The sequence below is a fragment of the Gymnodraco acuticeps genome, unplaced genomic scaffold (assembly GCF_902827175.1).
Source record: "Gymnodraco acuticeps unplaced genomic scaffold, fGymAcu1.1, whole genome shotgun sequence".
Lineage (NCBI taxonomy): Eukaryota > Metazoa > Chordata > Actinopteri > Perciformes > Bathydraconidae > Gymnodraco > Gymnodraco acuticeps.
The window spans coordinates 1,761,932-1,778,577 of record NW_022990939.1 but is presented as its reverse complement, the minus strand read 5'-3'; the positions used below and the strand labels follow the sequence as shown (position 1 = coordinate 1,778,577).

The 16,646-nt window shown below is 44.7% G+C and overlaps 1 protein-coding gene across 3 annotated transcripts in view; it reads left to right on the top strand.

Annotated features, from left to right (window-relative positions):
* The first annotated feature begins 980 nt into the window (after positions 1-980).
* LOC117558270 (kinesin-like protein KIF21A) overlaps positions 981-16,646 on the top strand; it is a 39,938-nt gene continuing 24,272 nt past the window's right edge. For all 3 annotated transcript variants that reach the window (XM_034234327.1, XM_034234326.1, XM_034234325.1), the window contains exon 1: positions 981-1,354. In XM_034234327.1, the coding sequence (XP_034090218.1) occupies positions 1,311-1,354 (44 nt within the window). In that variant the 5' untranslated portion in view covers positions 981-1,310. The remainder of the gene's footprint in view (positions 1,355-16,646) is intronic.

Below are 16,646 nucleotides of genomic sequence, written 5' to 3'. Positions count from 1 at the left end.
CCGTTAAGCTTGTCCGGCTACTATAGAGATGTGCTTTGAAGCGAGAAGAGGTGTTTGAATGACGCATGCGTCGTGGCGCAAGCTACTTATAGGGGGTGAATTCCCTGACGCTGACGTCAAGATCACCAGCCAATCAGGATTGGCGTAATGAGATTGATGCTTCTGTTTGCTCCGCGATGAAGCGCATCCCATAGTGAGACATCGAACGGAGTGTTATGAATGAGAACTTTTCCTATTTATTAATGTATTTTCCTAACATTAACAAATGGTACACTGCTGCTACAAATAGTAATTATTATTGAATAGGGATTCAGCTGTGAGTTAGTAAAGCCATCTCCTGGTGAAGAAATCACATTACTTCAATTTTCTTTATTGACTCCCACACTGCAGTAATTCAAGGTGACCACAAGATGGCAACATAGCCCAGGGGCCCTGATCATTCATTACAAATGCTGATTTGCATACACCTCAGTCTGTCATCTTGTAATTTGAATTGGGAAAATCAAATACCACGCAAACAGTGCAATGCATTGTATTGCTAGATGTTTTTATGGCTGAACAATTATAATGTGAGGCCTCAGACCGCAGAAATCTTATTGGAATAAACTGCATGTTGTGTATCAGATATCTGATATAAAACAGGCAGAGGAAGTTTGAGTGCATATAGCAGCTCTATGGCAGTCACCTAAGCAGGGACAGAGTAAAACAAGATACCTAAATATAATATTAAATTCCAAATAGATAACACAGAAGTGACAATAAATGTGCTTCATAACGTATACACAAGAAGGGATGCATAAAAAAGTATGAATTCAAACATTGATTAATGCATATTATAAATACAGTTGTATACATTCCTTTTTATTATTATTATCGTTGTTTTCATTATTATTATCAGACTCTTGTCGCAGGTCAGGTTGTCCCCTCTCCTGATTGGTGGAGCACAGGGGGAGGAGGAGGAGTCTGGTGACGTCCTCAGTCTCGAGAGTCACACGCCAAGTGGATCCCAGCTCTTCTCTCCACACACACATGCGCCTCTCTCTGCGGCTTAATGACGATGCTTCTGAAGAGGTGACCACCGCCGGACCCTGAAGCACATTTCCCCGGCAATGGCAAACAAATAAACCCAGCCTGAACCAGCTGCTGCATCTCCGAAAACATGGCGAGGAGGAGGCGGTGAGAGCTCAAGAGAGAAGCTTTCCTTGGACGGAGGCGAGCACACGTCGCTCCCTTGTCTCGTAAGAGGATAAAGAAAAAGGGAAAGCGAGCTATTTAAAGGCGGACTGTTTGTATTATCCACCGGCCACACCATGAGTGGAGGGCCGGATGAGAGCTCGGTGCGCGTCGCCCTGAGGTAAGGATGCAGACCCTCCTCTCTCCAAAGATGCTTACACCTGCTACAACAATGCACATGATGTTCCTGCTTGTATTCCTGCTCCACCCTCCGGTATTGACTACACATTTAGTTCAGACACTCCATTCTACCTGTCCCTCTCTAGTGCATCCATTTGTATTCTTTTATCCCCAGATTCTTTCAAAACAATACCCCTTCTTGCCAAAATGTGCTTTTATTTTGAAGCTACATGTCCTCCTTTCAGTGCCAGGAGCTGCACTTTAATTCCCATTGCCTGGACACATATACACCAGGAGCCTATGATAAGATGAGCTTCTTTTGTTAATACCTGCACTGCATGCTATAGGTTTATGAATGAATATCTCAGCTCCTAAGGATTAGGCTAAGGAAAAGCCTGTAACTCTCCAGTGTGTTGTCCTGTCTACAGGAGACACACTATCCTCTATCATTTTTTTTAAATAGAGGACAATGACTGGTATATACACATTTCTATTAATTTATTCTTATTATCTGCACATTCTTCTTTTGATTAAGTAAATAAATAAAAGGTCAGAAAATACAAATAAAAGTCAATCCCCTTCAGAGAGGATTATTTCGACCTTAATGACAGCATGACTAACAGCCTTTCAACTGTTTTTCACATTAGCTTGAACCAACTAAAGGAACACACTGTCTTATATTTAGAGAGCAAAGTTAGTCGTCCAATGTGTTATAGGGTGTCACAATTCACCATAAGCAGGAGGAGCTCAACAATGTAGTATCTTTAAAAGAAAAGTGGCCACGAATGAAAAAAGGTGAATTTGTGGTGTGTTTTTAGTTGAGTTGCGGTGACATTAGGAGTCTGACCTTTGCCCCTTTGGCCAATCCATGCTGCCGCTAACACAGCAGACAAGCGGAGATAGTCCCAGTCTGTACACTTCTGTGGGTGTGTGTGGAACAGTAGGACTTCAGACATCAATGATAGGGCGGCAGCTCAAGTAGGGGGCAGGTGCTTTTCTGTGGCGGAAAGTCAATCTGAAAAACGTCATGTGAACTGGATCAGTTGAAGCAAGAGGACAAAAGCTTGCTGCTATCATGTTTCTCTTCCCTCTCTCTGCCTCGCTTGCTATTGTGCATTCAGACTTTGACCCAGAACTGTTTACTGTGCCAACTCAGTTTAAAAGTGCCATAGATAATAAACAATATAATCTGACACAGGATATCCTGTCATGCACTCAGGAGTCTTATCAATAGGATTTCATTTGTCTGTCTTCCTTAATAACTCAATATGGGAATAAAGTTGCAGGCTTAAATAGCTGTTGAACACACAACATACACAACCACACACACGGCAGCAGAAAGGTGTGTGTGTCTCTGAATGGAAACTACCTGCTTTTGTATTTTCTTAGAAAGCTCATTCATTATTCACAGAGCTCGGTCGTCTTGTTTGCTAGTTGGGTTTCCACCGTTAGTCCTATTCATGGTCAGTGGAGTATGCATTGGTTTGTTCTTTCATATATTTGTCTTTCTTTCTTCTATTATTCTGTTCACTCATTCATTTGGTGGGAACCTGTGAACGTATTAGTTATGTATTGACCGTCATACCTGCAGACATTGTGTTCCTTTGTTTTGACAGGAAATTGATTGTGGAAATTGATTTGAGGGGATCATATTAGATTAGGCAGGTCAAATGACTTTAAATTCTGCCTTTAATGTGAAAACAAATACTAAATCCTGAGTCAGGTAGACAGTCAGCTGTTCAGAGACTCTTCAGAGGTCAGCTGTGGCACCTAAAAGTGCCTTGTCACTAATCTTTTATTTTACACACTTACACACACACTTAAGGTGATTCACTTCCTGTCACCGAGGATCAGCTGACCTTACCTTCAAGCTCACAGAACTCCTTAATCTTCCTGTTTGCTTTGTGCTCTATTTGCATTAATGAGTTGTAGACCTTTTAGGAACGCCCAGGTTAACATTAACAATGGTATTTAGAAAGTCACACAAGTGAGGCTTCTTGTACAATACCAGATCACTAGTTTTAATAGAAAGGCCTTTTGAAAAAAAACTATTGATCTGATAAAAAAAATCATTATAAAGTCTATTGGAATGTTAAACTTAAAGCTGCTCAAATAAAAAAATGTATATGATTAAAGGAATCAAATAACTGTGTAATATGAAAAGTTTTACATGTAGTGAAAAACATTTGATTGGATTTTATAGAGTATTATCATCCATTTATTGAGATCCCCTTAGCGTTAGTCTTTTATCTCATTGTTTTGGTTTGTGTCACCACTCTTATTAAAGAAAACACTTTAAACCCACGGTTATCTAACTGCTCACCACTAAATTACAGACATCTAGCAATTAGCTCTTGAACATTGTGCAGTATTTAGCTGCTAAAGAGCCAGACATTTCCATAAGAAGTTGGTGGAGACCAAAACAAAGCTAAAAAAAGACAAATCAAACCTAAGAACACAGCCACAAATGAATAATGTTTCTTTTAGTCTACTAGATGTGCAACATGTAACATGATGGTGTATAGATTGGACTGCCTAAAAACAATGAAATACATAGAAGTCGAAACTATGTATAATTGTAATGTATATATGTACCATCAACAACTTTCAAGAAACTAGAATAAACTGACTAAGATGCTACTTCAGCACCATTGGAATTCCCTGTGATAGCAAAAGCTAAAGAAATAAACACTGTAACAACACAAGTCTGCAAAAAAGGGATTTTATTTTGTTATGTCCTAACACAATCTTTAACCATCTAATATCTTTGGATGACAGTTAATTGGTTTTCACTTGATAGTCCCTGGAAGTCCTACCTTTTCATCTGCTACTAAATGCCTGACTTCATCTCTTTGAACCTCAGACCGCAGCTCCATGTGGGTATTTTGAGTTATATTAATCGCCGTAGCAACATTCTAATTATTTGGAGCTTGTGGTGAACCTGAAATCTCAATCAGAGGCTTTGACAGTGTGGGCCTCTCCCCACTCTGTAATAGTTTAGGTAGCTGTGTGTGTGTGTGTTTGCAGTAATCAGCTAGAAGGTTGCCAACCAGTTCCTGTCTCAGCCTGCGTGGCTCATGCTGTCTGTTAGCAAGCTCCTAATCCCCCATACCCCCGCCCCAATAGTCCAGAGTGATGAAGTGCTTCTTTATCATCCTGGGGTCTGGAGCCTGAACAGAGGGAAAGTGTCATTTTGATTTCTAACTTTGAAGATGATGCCATTTGAAAGTGGATTTCTTTTTTTTTTTGCTCCTGGTGGATGTGCAGTGAGACAATTCAAACATTTCGATGTGTGTGTGCTGTGCTGCTGCTGCCAAGTTTTGAAGATCATCACGCCTGACAGCATGCAGATGGGTCACTTCAGTGTTATTGGATGATTCAGTAAACACACACACACACACACACACACACACACACACACACACACACACACACACACACACACACACACACACACACACACACACACGCACAGTTAGTGAGGGTTTACTGGGTTATTCCCTGTGTGAATGTGTCCCAGATCTCTTTCCCTACATCTGTCTGTTGGCATATGTTTGCCGTGTCCCATATTCCACGAACAAAAACCATACAGGAAGCTAATGATTTATCCAAGAAGGAAGTCATGTTACAGACTTTGTGAAGGGGCCACTCAAGTGACTTATTAGTATGTCAATGCACTTGCTTTAATAATTAAGAGCCTACAGCCAGAATTAGCCAACAGTGAAGAATCAGGTTTCTTATTGTCAAACTCGGAACAGCAGAGCTCTTCCTCTTTAATGAGCTGTGTTTGTTTTTGAAAATGGAAAGGTCATTTTTAATCCTGCTTATACTAGTAATGCTTCAACGCGCGATAGAGTATCATGCAGGTTAGTACATCTTGGCGGTAGACCCAACAACTTTACTCTATTGCTAATATCCCTGTTGACTATCTTCTATTGGCTCCTCTCAGGTGACCGTCAGACACAAGCCCCACCTTCTTGACCTTTGTGGATTATGTTTGAGGGCAAAGGCTGTGTGCCGGCTGCTACGATACAAAAGCATTGTGTGTGCGCTCGTATGTGTGCGTGCATGCATGAACCTGTGTGTCCGTCCAGGCATATTTGTGATAAATATTCATGAACCAACTCAAGTTAACTGAGACACAAAGCAAAGCATGCTGCTAAACAATCTGCCAGCTGCTGTCATGTGATGTTGCAGTTACTGAGATATTCAGTAACTTCTGTCTAACTAGGCAGAGATTAATTCAATATGGATTTTTATATTTTGAATCCTGCGGCTATGTTTTAAAATCCTACTTTTCCCACCATAAATGAATGCAAAATATGTTTTCAATGCTTATTTTAAGCTAGTTTCCACTGCTTTTGCCTGGTATTTATCGAAGGTCCCATGTGTGCCATGAGTGGGAACATTTCAATTAGTGTGTGTGTGTGTGTTATCCTCATACGCCCTCTTTGACAGCCACCATCCTCTTCCACCTCTCTCTCCTTCCCGCCCAGCGACCTTTGACCCAGGAAACAGTCAAGAAGAGCTGTGATCAGTGACCCACTCAGAATGACCCCCCCCCCCGACAGCCTGTTTTAGCTGTCACCATGGCAACCATGGTTCCTTTCAAAGGTTTGGGTGTGCAGTGATGTCCCTGTGAATGGACACCAGTCAGTCAGCCATCCAAACAACGAGAGAAATACAGAGGGGGGCGGAGTTTATTTCCTTAGTCAGCAGATTTCTGTTGTTTTCTTTCCCATTCTATTGACCTTTCTCCATTATTCCTGGCTTCATTCCCAAATGTTCAGTGTCACATCAGTGCCTAGCTGTTTTTACAACGAATTCTGAAGGAAACTACAGATTCAAGGTCTTTGTCATACGTCTTTCTCACTTCCTGTCAACTGGTGTGAGGTTTCTCGCCATCCCGACAATAACTAGTAAGAAAATGAATGGGAATTCACTGTAAGAGCCACATTTCAGATATTGGTGGGCCAAAATAATCAGACGCAAGGCATCAGAACCGAGGAGGGGTTAACTACAGTGTCCCTCAATTTCCTCGTATTAACATCGCACAATGTCTATCAGCCCCCCGCATTGACTTCATATGTAATCTCTCTGTGCAAAAATTAAATAAAAAATGTTTTATAGAGATGGACAAAAGCTGTCATCCCTGCAAACCTGATACATCGTTAATATGATACAAAATCCTGCACATTTCTGGGCAGAGTTGTCTGTATTCAGCCTCTCACTGAAGACTTGTTGGAGCTTGTCGCTTACAGAAGTACACTGAAGAGAGTGATACGATGAATTGGCTCTTGATGTCAAGACCAGCTGCTCAACAATAAATATACTGTCCCATGGAGCTAAAATAGGAGTCACTCATTGTGGAGGGGCCAGACTTCACTGTCTATAACATAGTTCAGTAACAGGCGGACCGCAGTCCGGATCCAGACCCAGACGCCGACCTATACGGACCCGGACCTATAATCAATACATTAATAGGGGATTTCAATTTTGACGGGCGATTCTATTTTAACCGCCACCGACAGGGTGCGAAAGAGACGAGTGAGCGATACAGGGAGAGAAACACAGAAGAAGAGACAAGAGCGCGGCAGAGGCTGCGTCTCACTTCAGTTATTTTTCATTTCCTCGCTCCTCGGTCTCGGTATCACCGGAAGTTGATTTGTCTGCGCCATCTTGAGTAGCGTCCCAGTGGCCTTATTTTTGCCAGAGGATCGAGGAGCGATTATCGAGGAACTAATCGGGGAGGCGTGCGGTGCAGTGGGTTGTGAGTTGGTGTTCGGATCAGGGGGTCACAGGTTCAAACTCCACTGCAGTCAGCATGTCGTTGTGACTGACTCGGAAGTACATGTGCTACCAAGCAAGCCTCCTCGACATTGAGAAACACAGAGTGAAGAGAATAATTAGCGATACAGTGGGTGTTTCTCAATGTCGAGGATGCTTCCTTGGTAGGACAAGTCCCTCCGAGTCAGGTCCTTCAGAATCGATGCAAGAATCCTTCCTAGCCTCGGGAAAACTGAGAAACGGAGAACGGCTAACAGGTGTGCGTCATATGCGAGGCCCCACCTTAAATGGAGCGTGATTTCCGCCAAAGATTTGGAAATTGGTCCTTGCGCAAAGCATTGTGGGGATTTTAAGACCGCGGAGTCTACACATGTGCAGCCTTGAAATTTCAGACAGGGAGAGACAAATAATTACACATGGCGCTCTCCAAGAAGAGGAAAGTGGACAGTGAGAACAGAGCTTTTAACCCTGAGTGGACGGACTCATTCATGTTCATCCTGCCCACTGGGACCACAACACCGGTGTGTCTCATTTGTTCAGAGACCGTGGTGCTCATTAAAAGTGCCAAAACGCCACTATGAGACAAAACACAAAGTGTTTGACCAAACATTCCCTCTCAAGTCAGGACTGAGGTCACAAAAAACAAGCAGTCTCAGAGCCCAATATGATCAGTCCACCAGGATCTAAATTAAAACTAAATATCGTTCCAGCGCAGGCTAACCGAGGCTAACCACTGAGCACCTGCATGTGTGTATGAGAATGGCCCTGACACCATTTCAGCCCAGATCTAAACTCCTGGCAGGACAAGCTCCAGCTCAATTCTCGCACTGAACAAAAAAAAGCGAGTGAGGGACTGCAATATAAGAGGGGAAGAAAGAGAAACTTTAAAATTAGGGATTATGACGTCATCCCGATAAACCCGATACCAGTATTAATAGCCCCGATAATATACAATATATTTTTTGGGTAAAGAAAAAATACTGCGGTGTGGGTGGATTGGGATGAGGGGCGCTTGTTTTTCATTCGGCTCCTCCCGTTTTGCCAGTACTGTGGTATTAGTGGTTTAGGAAGAGGGGAGTTCTTCACAAATCCAGCGCTCCCTAACTCATGCCTGGCTGTGACGTAAATGGTGTGCGGCCGTGAAGCCAGGACAGTAAACAAACATGTCGTCGGTGGTATGGGCGTTGGAGCTATGTGCAACTCAAGGCATATGCTCGAACCGGAGCTGCCTGGACGCTGCAATCATGTTGCGCACTATCCCTGCTGAGTGTGCTGACTTTTCGTACAATGTCCCACTGTCTGGCTTCCTGCATAAAGTCAAGTGCTCGGCGCAGTTGTGGCGAAATGTCGCTCCTCTGTTTTCATTTAAACAGCTCCGTATATCCGTTAGCGCAGCTAGCTAGCACCAGATGCTAACAACAACAATGCACGTAAGGTCTCTCTCGCTCGCTCGGGCCACACATACACACACCCTCCCGGTCCTCCAGATGGCCAGTCGGTGCCTGCCGGTGAGCGTGGAAGTGTGGTCTGCCACAAGCGGGCGACAGGAGCGGGGCTGTCAGCATCAGCTTGTAGATGGTATTTTAAACTCGATGCGCTCTGAAACTACGGGGCGGCCGAGGAAAAAAAATACACATGCGTTAATCGCGTTAAAATAATTAATGGCGTACATTTTTTTTTGTTATCGGTATCGGTCTTGAGAAGCAGGAAGTTATCGGTATCGGTTTCAAAAAACCAATATCGTGCATCCCTAGTTATGATGTGTAAAGACTGATCCATCCATCCATCCATCTTCTCCCGCTTATCCGTGGTCGGGTCGCGGGGGTAGCAGTTCCAGCAGAGAGCCCCAAACTTTCTTTTCCCTGGCGACATCAACCAGCTCTGACTGGGGGATCCCAAGGCGCTCCCAGGCCAGCGAAGAGATATAATCCCTCCACCTGGTCCTAGGTCTACCCCTTGGTCTCTTCCCAGCTGGACGTGCCTGGAACACCTCCCTAGGGAGGCGCCCAGGTGGCATCCTAACTAGGTGCCCGAACCACCTCAACTGGCTCCTTTCGACGCGAAGGAGGAGCGGCTCAACTCCGAGTCCCTCCCTGATGACCGAACTTCTCACCTTATCCCTAAGGGAGACACCAGCCACCCTGCGGAGAAAACCCATCTCGGCCGCTTGTATCCGCGATCTCGTTCTTTCGGTCATGACCCATCCTTCATGACCATAGGTGAGGGTAGGAACGAAAATGGCCCGGTAGACAGAGAGCTTTGCCTTCTGGCTCAGCTCCCTTTTCGTCACAACGGTGCGGTAAAGCGACTGCAGTACCGCTCCCGCTGCTCCGATTCTCCGGCCCATCTCACGCTCCATTGTTCCCTCACTCGAGAACAAGACCCCGAGATACTTGAACTCCTTCACTTGGGGTAAGGACTCATTCCCTACTTGAAGTCCATCGGTTTCCTGCTGAGAACCATGGCCTCAGATTTGGAGGTGCTGATCCTCATCCCAGCCGCTTCACACTCGGTTGCGAACCGATCCAGTGAGTGCTGAAGGTCGCAGACCGATGAAGCCATTAGAACCACATCATCTGCAAAAAGCAGTGGTGCAATCCTTAGTCCACCGAACTGCAGACCCCCTCCCCCACGACTACGCCTCGAAATCCGATCCATGTATATTACAAACAGGATTGGTGACAAAGCGCAGCCCTGGCGGAAATGGGTCCGACTTACTGCCGAGGACCCGGACACAGCTCTCGCTTTGGGAGTACAGAGATTGGATGGCCCTGAGTAGAGACCCCCTCACCCCATACTCCCGCAGCACCTCCCACAGTAACTCCCTGGGAACTCGGTCATACGCCTTCTCCAAGTCTACAAAACACATGTAGACCGGATAAGCGCATTCCCAGGCCCCCTCCAGGATCCTTGCGAGAGTAAAAAGCTGATCCGTCGTTCCACGACCAGGACGGAATCCACATTGTTCCTCCTCAATCTGAGGTTCGACAATCGGCCTGACCCTCCTTTCGAGTACCTTAGAGTAAACTTTCCCGGGGAGGCTGAGTAGTGTGATGCCTCTGTAATTGGCACACACCCTCTGATCCCCCTTTTTAAAAAGGGGGACCACCACCCCGGTCTGCCACTCCTTCAGTACTGTTTCCGACTTCCACGCAACGTTGATGAGACGTGTCAACCATGACAGTCCCTCAACACCCAGAGCCTTCAGCATTTCCGGGCGGATCTCATCCACCCCCGGGGCTTTGCCACTGTGGAGTTGTTTGACGACCTCAGTGACCTCCCCCCGGGAGATTGGTGTTGATCCCCCGTCATACTCCAGCTCTGCCTCTAACATAGAGGGCGGAGTTGTCGGGTTCAGGAGTTCCTCAAAGTGTTCCTTCCAACGCCCTAACACTCCATCAGTTGAGGTCAACAACGTCCCATCCTTACTGTACACAGCTTGGATGGTTCCCTGCTTCCCCCTCCTGAGGTGTCGGACAGTTTTCCAGAACAACTTTGGTGCCGCCCGAAAGTCCTTCTCCATGTCTTCTCCGAACTTCTCCCACACCCGCTGCTTTGCCTCGGCCACGGATGAGGCTGCTGCCCTTCGGGCCTGTCGGTACCTTGCAACTGCCTCGGGAGTCCCCCGGGATAACAAATCCCTGAAGGCCTCCTTCTTCAGTCGGACGGCTTCCCTGACCACCGGTGTCCACCAGGAGGTTCGAGGGTTACCGCCCCTTGAGGCACCTAGGACCTTGAGACCACAGCTCCCCGCCGCGGCTTCGGCAATAGAGGCTTTGAACACCGACCACTCTGGTTCAATGTCCCCAACCTCCACAGGAATGCCCGAAAAGCTCCGCCGGAGGTGTGAGTTGAAGGCCTCCTGAACTTGGGCCTCCTCCAGACGTTCCCAGTTCACCCGAACTACACGTTTGGGCTTACCAGGTCTATCCAGAGGCTTCCCCCGCCACTCGACCCAACTCACCACCAGATGGTGATCAGTTGACAACTCCGCCCCTCTCTTTACCCGAGTGTCCAAAACATACGGCCTCAGGTCCGATGATACGATAACGAAATCGATCATGGACCTTCTGCCTAGGGTGCTCTGGTACCACGTACACTTATGAGCATCCTTATGTTCGAACATGGTGTTTGTTATGGCCAATCCATGACTAGCACAGAAGTCCAGTAACAAACCACCACTCCGGTTCAGATCAGGGGGGCCGTTCCTCCCAATCACGCCCCTCCAAGTGTCTCCATCATTGCCCACATGTGCGTTGAAGTCTCCCAGCAAGATTAAAGAGTCCCCTTCAGGAGCCCCATACAGGACTCTTTCCAGGGTCTCCAAGAAGGCCGTATACTCTGAACTGCTGTTGGGTGCATAAGCACACACAACAGTCAGAGTTTTCCCCCCCATAACCCGCAGGCGTAGGGAGGCGACCCTCTCGTCCACTGGGGTAAACTCCAACAACAAAGCACCTAACCGGGGACTTGTGAGTATCCCCACACCCGCCCGGCGCCTCACACCTTGAGCAACTCCGGAGAAGAATAGAGTCCAACCCCTATCCAGAAGTAAGGTTCCAGAGCCGACGCTGTGCGTAGAGGTGAGCCCAACCAGATCCAACTGGTAACGCTCCACCTCCCGCACAAGCTCCGGCTCCTTCCCCCCCAGAGAGGTGACGTTCCACGTCCCCAAAGCCAGCTTCTGTCGCCCGGGTCTGGTCCGTCGAGACCCTCCGCTTTCACTGCCACCCTTCTGGCAGCGCACCCGACCCCATCGATGTTTCCCGTAGGTGGTGGGCCCGCGGGACGGAGAAGCGGAGGTGTTGCCCACGTTGCCTTTTCGGGCTGGGCCCGGCCGGGCTCCGTGGCAAGCCCGGCCACCAGACGCTCGCCGACGAGTCCTCCTTCTGGGCCTGGCTCCAGAAGGGGACCCCGGGCTTCCTCCGGGCCGGGTATCCTCACTTCTTTGTTGTTCTTTCATGAGGTCTTTTGTGAGGTCTTTTGAACCAATCTTAGTCTGGCCCCTTGCTATTTATGTTCTCTATTTTATTTTTAAATGCAGCCAGAGAGGAACATTACACATATCCACAGTATTCACTGTATATCTGTATAGTTCAACGTTAATTGACAATACATATTGTTGTTTATGAATTGTACTTTCTTTATTTGATTGGCAGTCAGTTGTTGATTACATGCAGACGTTGATAAAGCTACAGGCTACTTCAATATATATCACACTAATTCATAAAGCAAGTTAGACATTTTGATGTTCCGGACCATTGCATGGGGAGATTTTCTCTAACTGGACCTCGTTGAATTTTAGTTGAATACCCCTGGTCTATAAGGTCTGCTCTCCTTTATCTACATTACATTACGTTACATGTTACTTGTTAGACGCTTTTATCCAAAGCGACTTACATACTCAATACTACATCTCCTTATTCATCTTCTTGCTCTGGGCGTCCATTAGACTTCAAACAAATACAAACAAAAACAAGTGCACCTGCTGACCGATGTCTTAGAAAAGGGCTGTATGCATATCTTTCTTTGTGTTTGTGCATGTTGTTATATGAGTCATGATGGTGTACCTGAAGGCGTTCTTGCAGTGGTACGGTCATGTCTCCTGCTTTCAAAGAGTGAAGCCTTTCACTATTTACACTTCAACAGAGGCCTTTGACTAAATGAAGGATTGGGCCTTGTGTGTGTGTTTGTCTGTGTGAGTGTGTGTGTTTGTGTGTCTGCATGCGTGGTTCTTCAAAGGACTACAGTCCACTCATATCTTCATCAAAACACTCAAAGACATTCCTCAGCTGCTTAGCCTCAGTTGTTATTGAACGTTTTTATGGGGCTGCAAATGAATACATAGAAAGCATTGCTTGTTGTTTTCTAACTTTTGACACTTTTATTTGAAATTAGGAGCTAATAAATGTCATTCAACCTAGGCCAAGGAGGTTTTGGTTTGTTTGTTTGTCAGCGGGATTACGCAAAAACTACTTGCCTGATTTTTTGATAAGTGTGTAGCTTTGGCCAAGTAAGAACACATCAGATGTTGGAGCATATTCAAATCACAGGGCGTACATTTAGCAATATTATGGAAACATTCTTGGCAGAGGTCTGTGTGCTCACATCAGACAGTTGTTTTTGATTTATTACGCAAAGAAACCAAGGTTTCCTCACAAAGGAGATGAAGATAAGTGTGTCACGAAGGGATTTAATACATTGTAACATATTTGTATGTCTTTGCCTAAGATTGCTGACCTTCTTTGCCATGTCTAAACTGATCTTAAAACTCAACATCAGGCAAATATTATTTTGCTCTGAATATCCCTAGATGTAATATTTCATTGCTTTGAACACCACAAACCTAATTCTAGAAATATCATATATCCTTAAGAAGATCTATATGACTAGATTCTGCTAGTCGTAACAAAAACATTGTTTAAATACACGTTTAATAGAAAGAACTGGAGCCTTTAAGCGAGATTCAGCCACGTTTGCCATTATGTGTGGTGAAAGGAGTTTTATTTTATGAAATAAAACCTGTATTTGAATGAGAAGGAAAAAAACCCCGATGTGACTGTCTGATGAGGTCAGGTGATGAGTCAGGGTGCTGGTAGCAGTGTGAACTGGGCATAAAGAGTTGTTGTCTGCTGCCTGTGGGCTCAGATGTTCCTTTCTGTTTCTGCTGAGTCACCCGTTGCTTGACCTGAAGCTTTTTGAAGTGAACCTCAACACTAAACCAAAAATGTGATTACAGTGGATTAGACTTTGGTAGGTAGGAATGAAACTCCGGGCTTGGTTGACAGTGACGATGCAGAGTGATCGGTCGCCTCCCTGGGGATTGATTTGATTGGCTGATTGTCAGGAGTAGTGATGTCAGCATGTGATTCGATTGGCTATGTTTCCGGGAGGATGAGGTCAGCAGTATGGTGCTGATTGACTGACTCATCTCCTTTTTTTTATACCAGCATCTCCTTATTTCCTGTTTGCTGATCATCCCTGTTCGTCAGCAGAGGGGTAATGCTGCTGACGTTGACTTTATTTATAGTTATTTTAAGCATCCGTTCCTTTTGCCATCATTTGAGATGGTCCCCAAAATAATGAGTTTGTCTGCGTGGTTGTGTGTATGCAGCTAATGCTCCCACCTTGAAAAATGAAATATAATGCCTAGGTTTTCTATGTTTTAGAATGCCTGTGTGTGCATGAGGAGCCCACTCTTTCTCAGGCTGTCACTGTAATCGCATTAATGGGACTGAGAGTAGGAGTCTAACATGATCTGTCACATGGGAGGAGGCCGACGAAGCCCCCCTGTGTGTGTATTTCAATAGGTATATGTGTATATAGACTGTAATGTATGTGTGTTAAACACCCCCTTTCATCTCTAAGAACGTTTCTGAATGGTATCTTATCAATCTAAACTCCTCACATCAAACAATGCTAGCTAGAGGCTTTGTTCATGGAAGTGTGCTTAAGAGCTGCTGGGTTTTCTTCTATATCTGTAGTCATTTGTAGAAATACTGGTTGTCTGATAGTCACAGTGTATATGCTCCTGCTTGTTCTCTTGTAGTGTATCAGCCAAACACTTAATTCCATAATTCTTATTGTTTGTTCCTTTTGTCCAAAAAAGTAAACTAAAAAGTATTTCATGATCACCTTATGTCACTTAAGGCATTTCCCTTTCAACAGGAAAGCTTTACATATCCTGAAATTACACATTTAGAATTTCCTTTCCTTTAATTTGGAATCCTCTCATTCCTTTCCAGTACTTTATCTAGTATGTTAGCATAAACAGCAAGCTAGCAGAATTAGCGTTGTCTTGTATCATTTACTACGCAACTCTGGTCATAAGCCAACTAGCTGTCTGATGACTAGCGCTAACATTTTTGCTCAATATGGAACGTAAACATGTTTCCAGTTTTAATTATTTAACATCAAATGGAATGTATTGTATCTTATAGTATCAATTATCTCATACTAATTCTTGAAAGAAACTTTACGTGTCTCACTGTAAACATTTTTTGCCATTTCATTGTTGGTTTTGACCTCCAGGTCAACCAAAATCCTTCCTTGAATGTGTATTCATTTAATTAATAAAAAAACAAAAACCTGTGTGTTTTAATGTTAAGGGCCTGGTGACAAATCGTGCGAAACTCACTCATGTAAAAGTACCTCTGTAATCCTCTCCATTCTGGTACGTCTTAGTGTTTTTACTTCTTAGAATTCCCCCAACTGGCTGCATCTGTCATGGCAGATTAATGTGTTGAGTTATTAACACAGGTTCTCACTTGGTGCCCTGGGGGCCCATGATCTGTGTGGGAGTGAGTGTGTTCCAGATTTGATATTTGCTATTAGTAATAACTCTTCGCTATGCAACAAATATATAATAAACCAAATATTATTCACAGCTCAAAATCACCAACAAATTCTGAATTGCACTTTGAAGTTGCATGAAGGGAGGTTTTGCATGTGTGTGTGTATGAGTGCATGATTGTGCACCTTTAGGAAGTGGCGGGGTTATATTTCCTGGAGCAACAGCCTGAGGAGTGTGTGTCACCCTAGAAGGTGGATTAGCTGCTGTAAATCCACAGCGCTGAAGGGCAGCCCTTATTCACCCAGGAGAAACAAGTGTTTTGGGTTAAACCACGGAGTGAAGCCTGCCAGATCATAATCACAGCTAAAGTCAGTCACACTAATAACACATCAGCAGGGTGCGCTTCACACTTAGCTTATCCCTCACCTGTTTACCGTTAGCAGACACACGTGATACCAGAACTTGTATCATGTGAATATGTAAAAATGCTCCAAATAGAGATCTATTGTGCCACAACACACCTCTATTTTGAGGAACATCATTGTTGTAAGGCTCAGATGTACTTGACCTTGTTTTATTTAAGAACACCATCAGAAATGTAATGATACACAACATTGATTAAAACAATTGCAGCAGCTTTGCAGGTTTTGAATTTGCACTTACCATTTCACAAACCATACCATAAAGACAGCCACTGGGTTTTTTACTTTTTAGTACTCTATTTAAAATCTATCTCAAGTTTGGTGCAAGACTGGTGTCTAATACCACATTTAATTGCCAGTGCAAGTTGTCACAATTCATTTGGCAGTGGTATGTTGGAAAGTAAAAAGAAATGGCTAACGGGGGTTTAAAAAAAAAACGAGTTTCTGAAGGCTGAACCAGTGCAGTCTGATCATGTGAAAGACCGTCATTACGCCGACAGATAATAGGTCTGTTTGGCTGGATGGACTGTGGTGGCCTCCTAATGTGGAGATTATCATCAGTGTTTTGTCTGGGCTGTAGCCATTACATCTATTCTCTTTTATCCTCTGTCTTTCTCTTTATCTCAGACAGTCATTTTGCTCTTTAGCCTCCCCGTCTATCACTCTATGTATGGAGGACCCTGGGGATATCACACAAAACAAACATTGTATCACTCTGTGGTCATGAATACAATCAGAAACACAAGGCATTTATTCTACATGTGGATACCGTTATACAGCTTGTTCCCTTA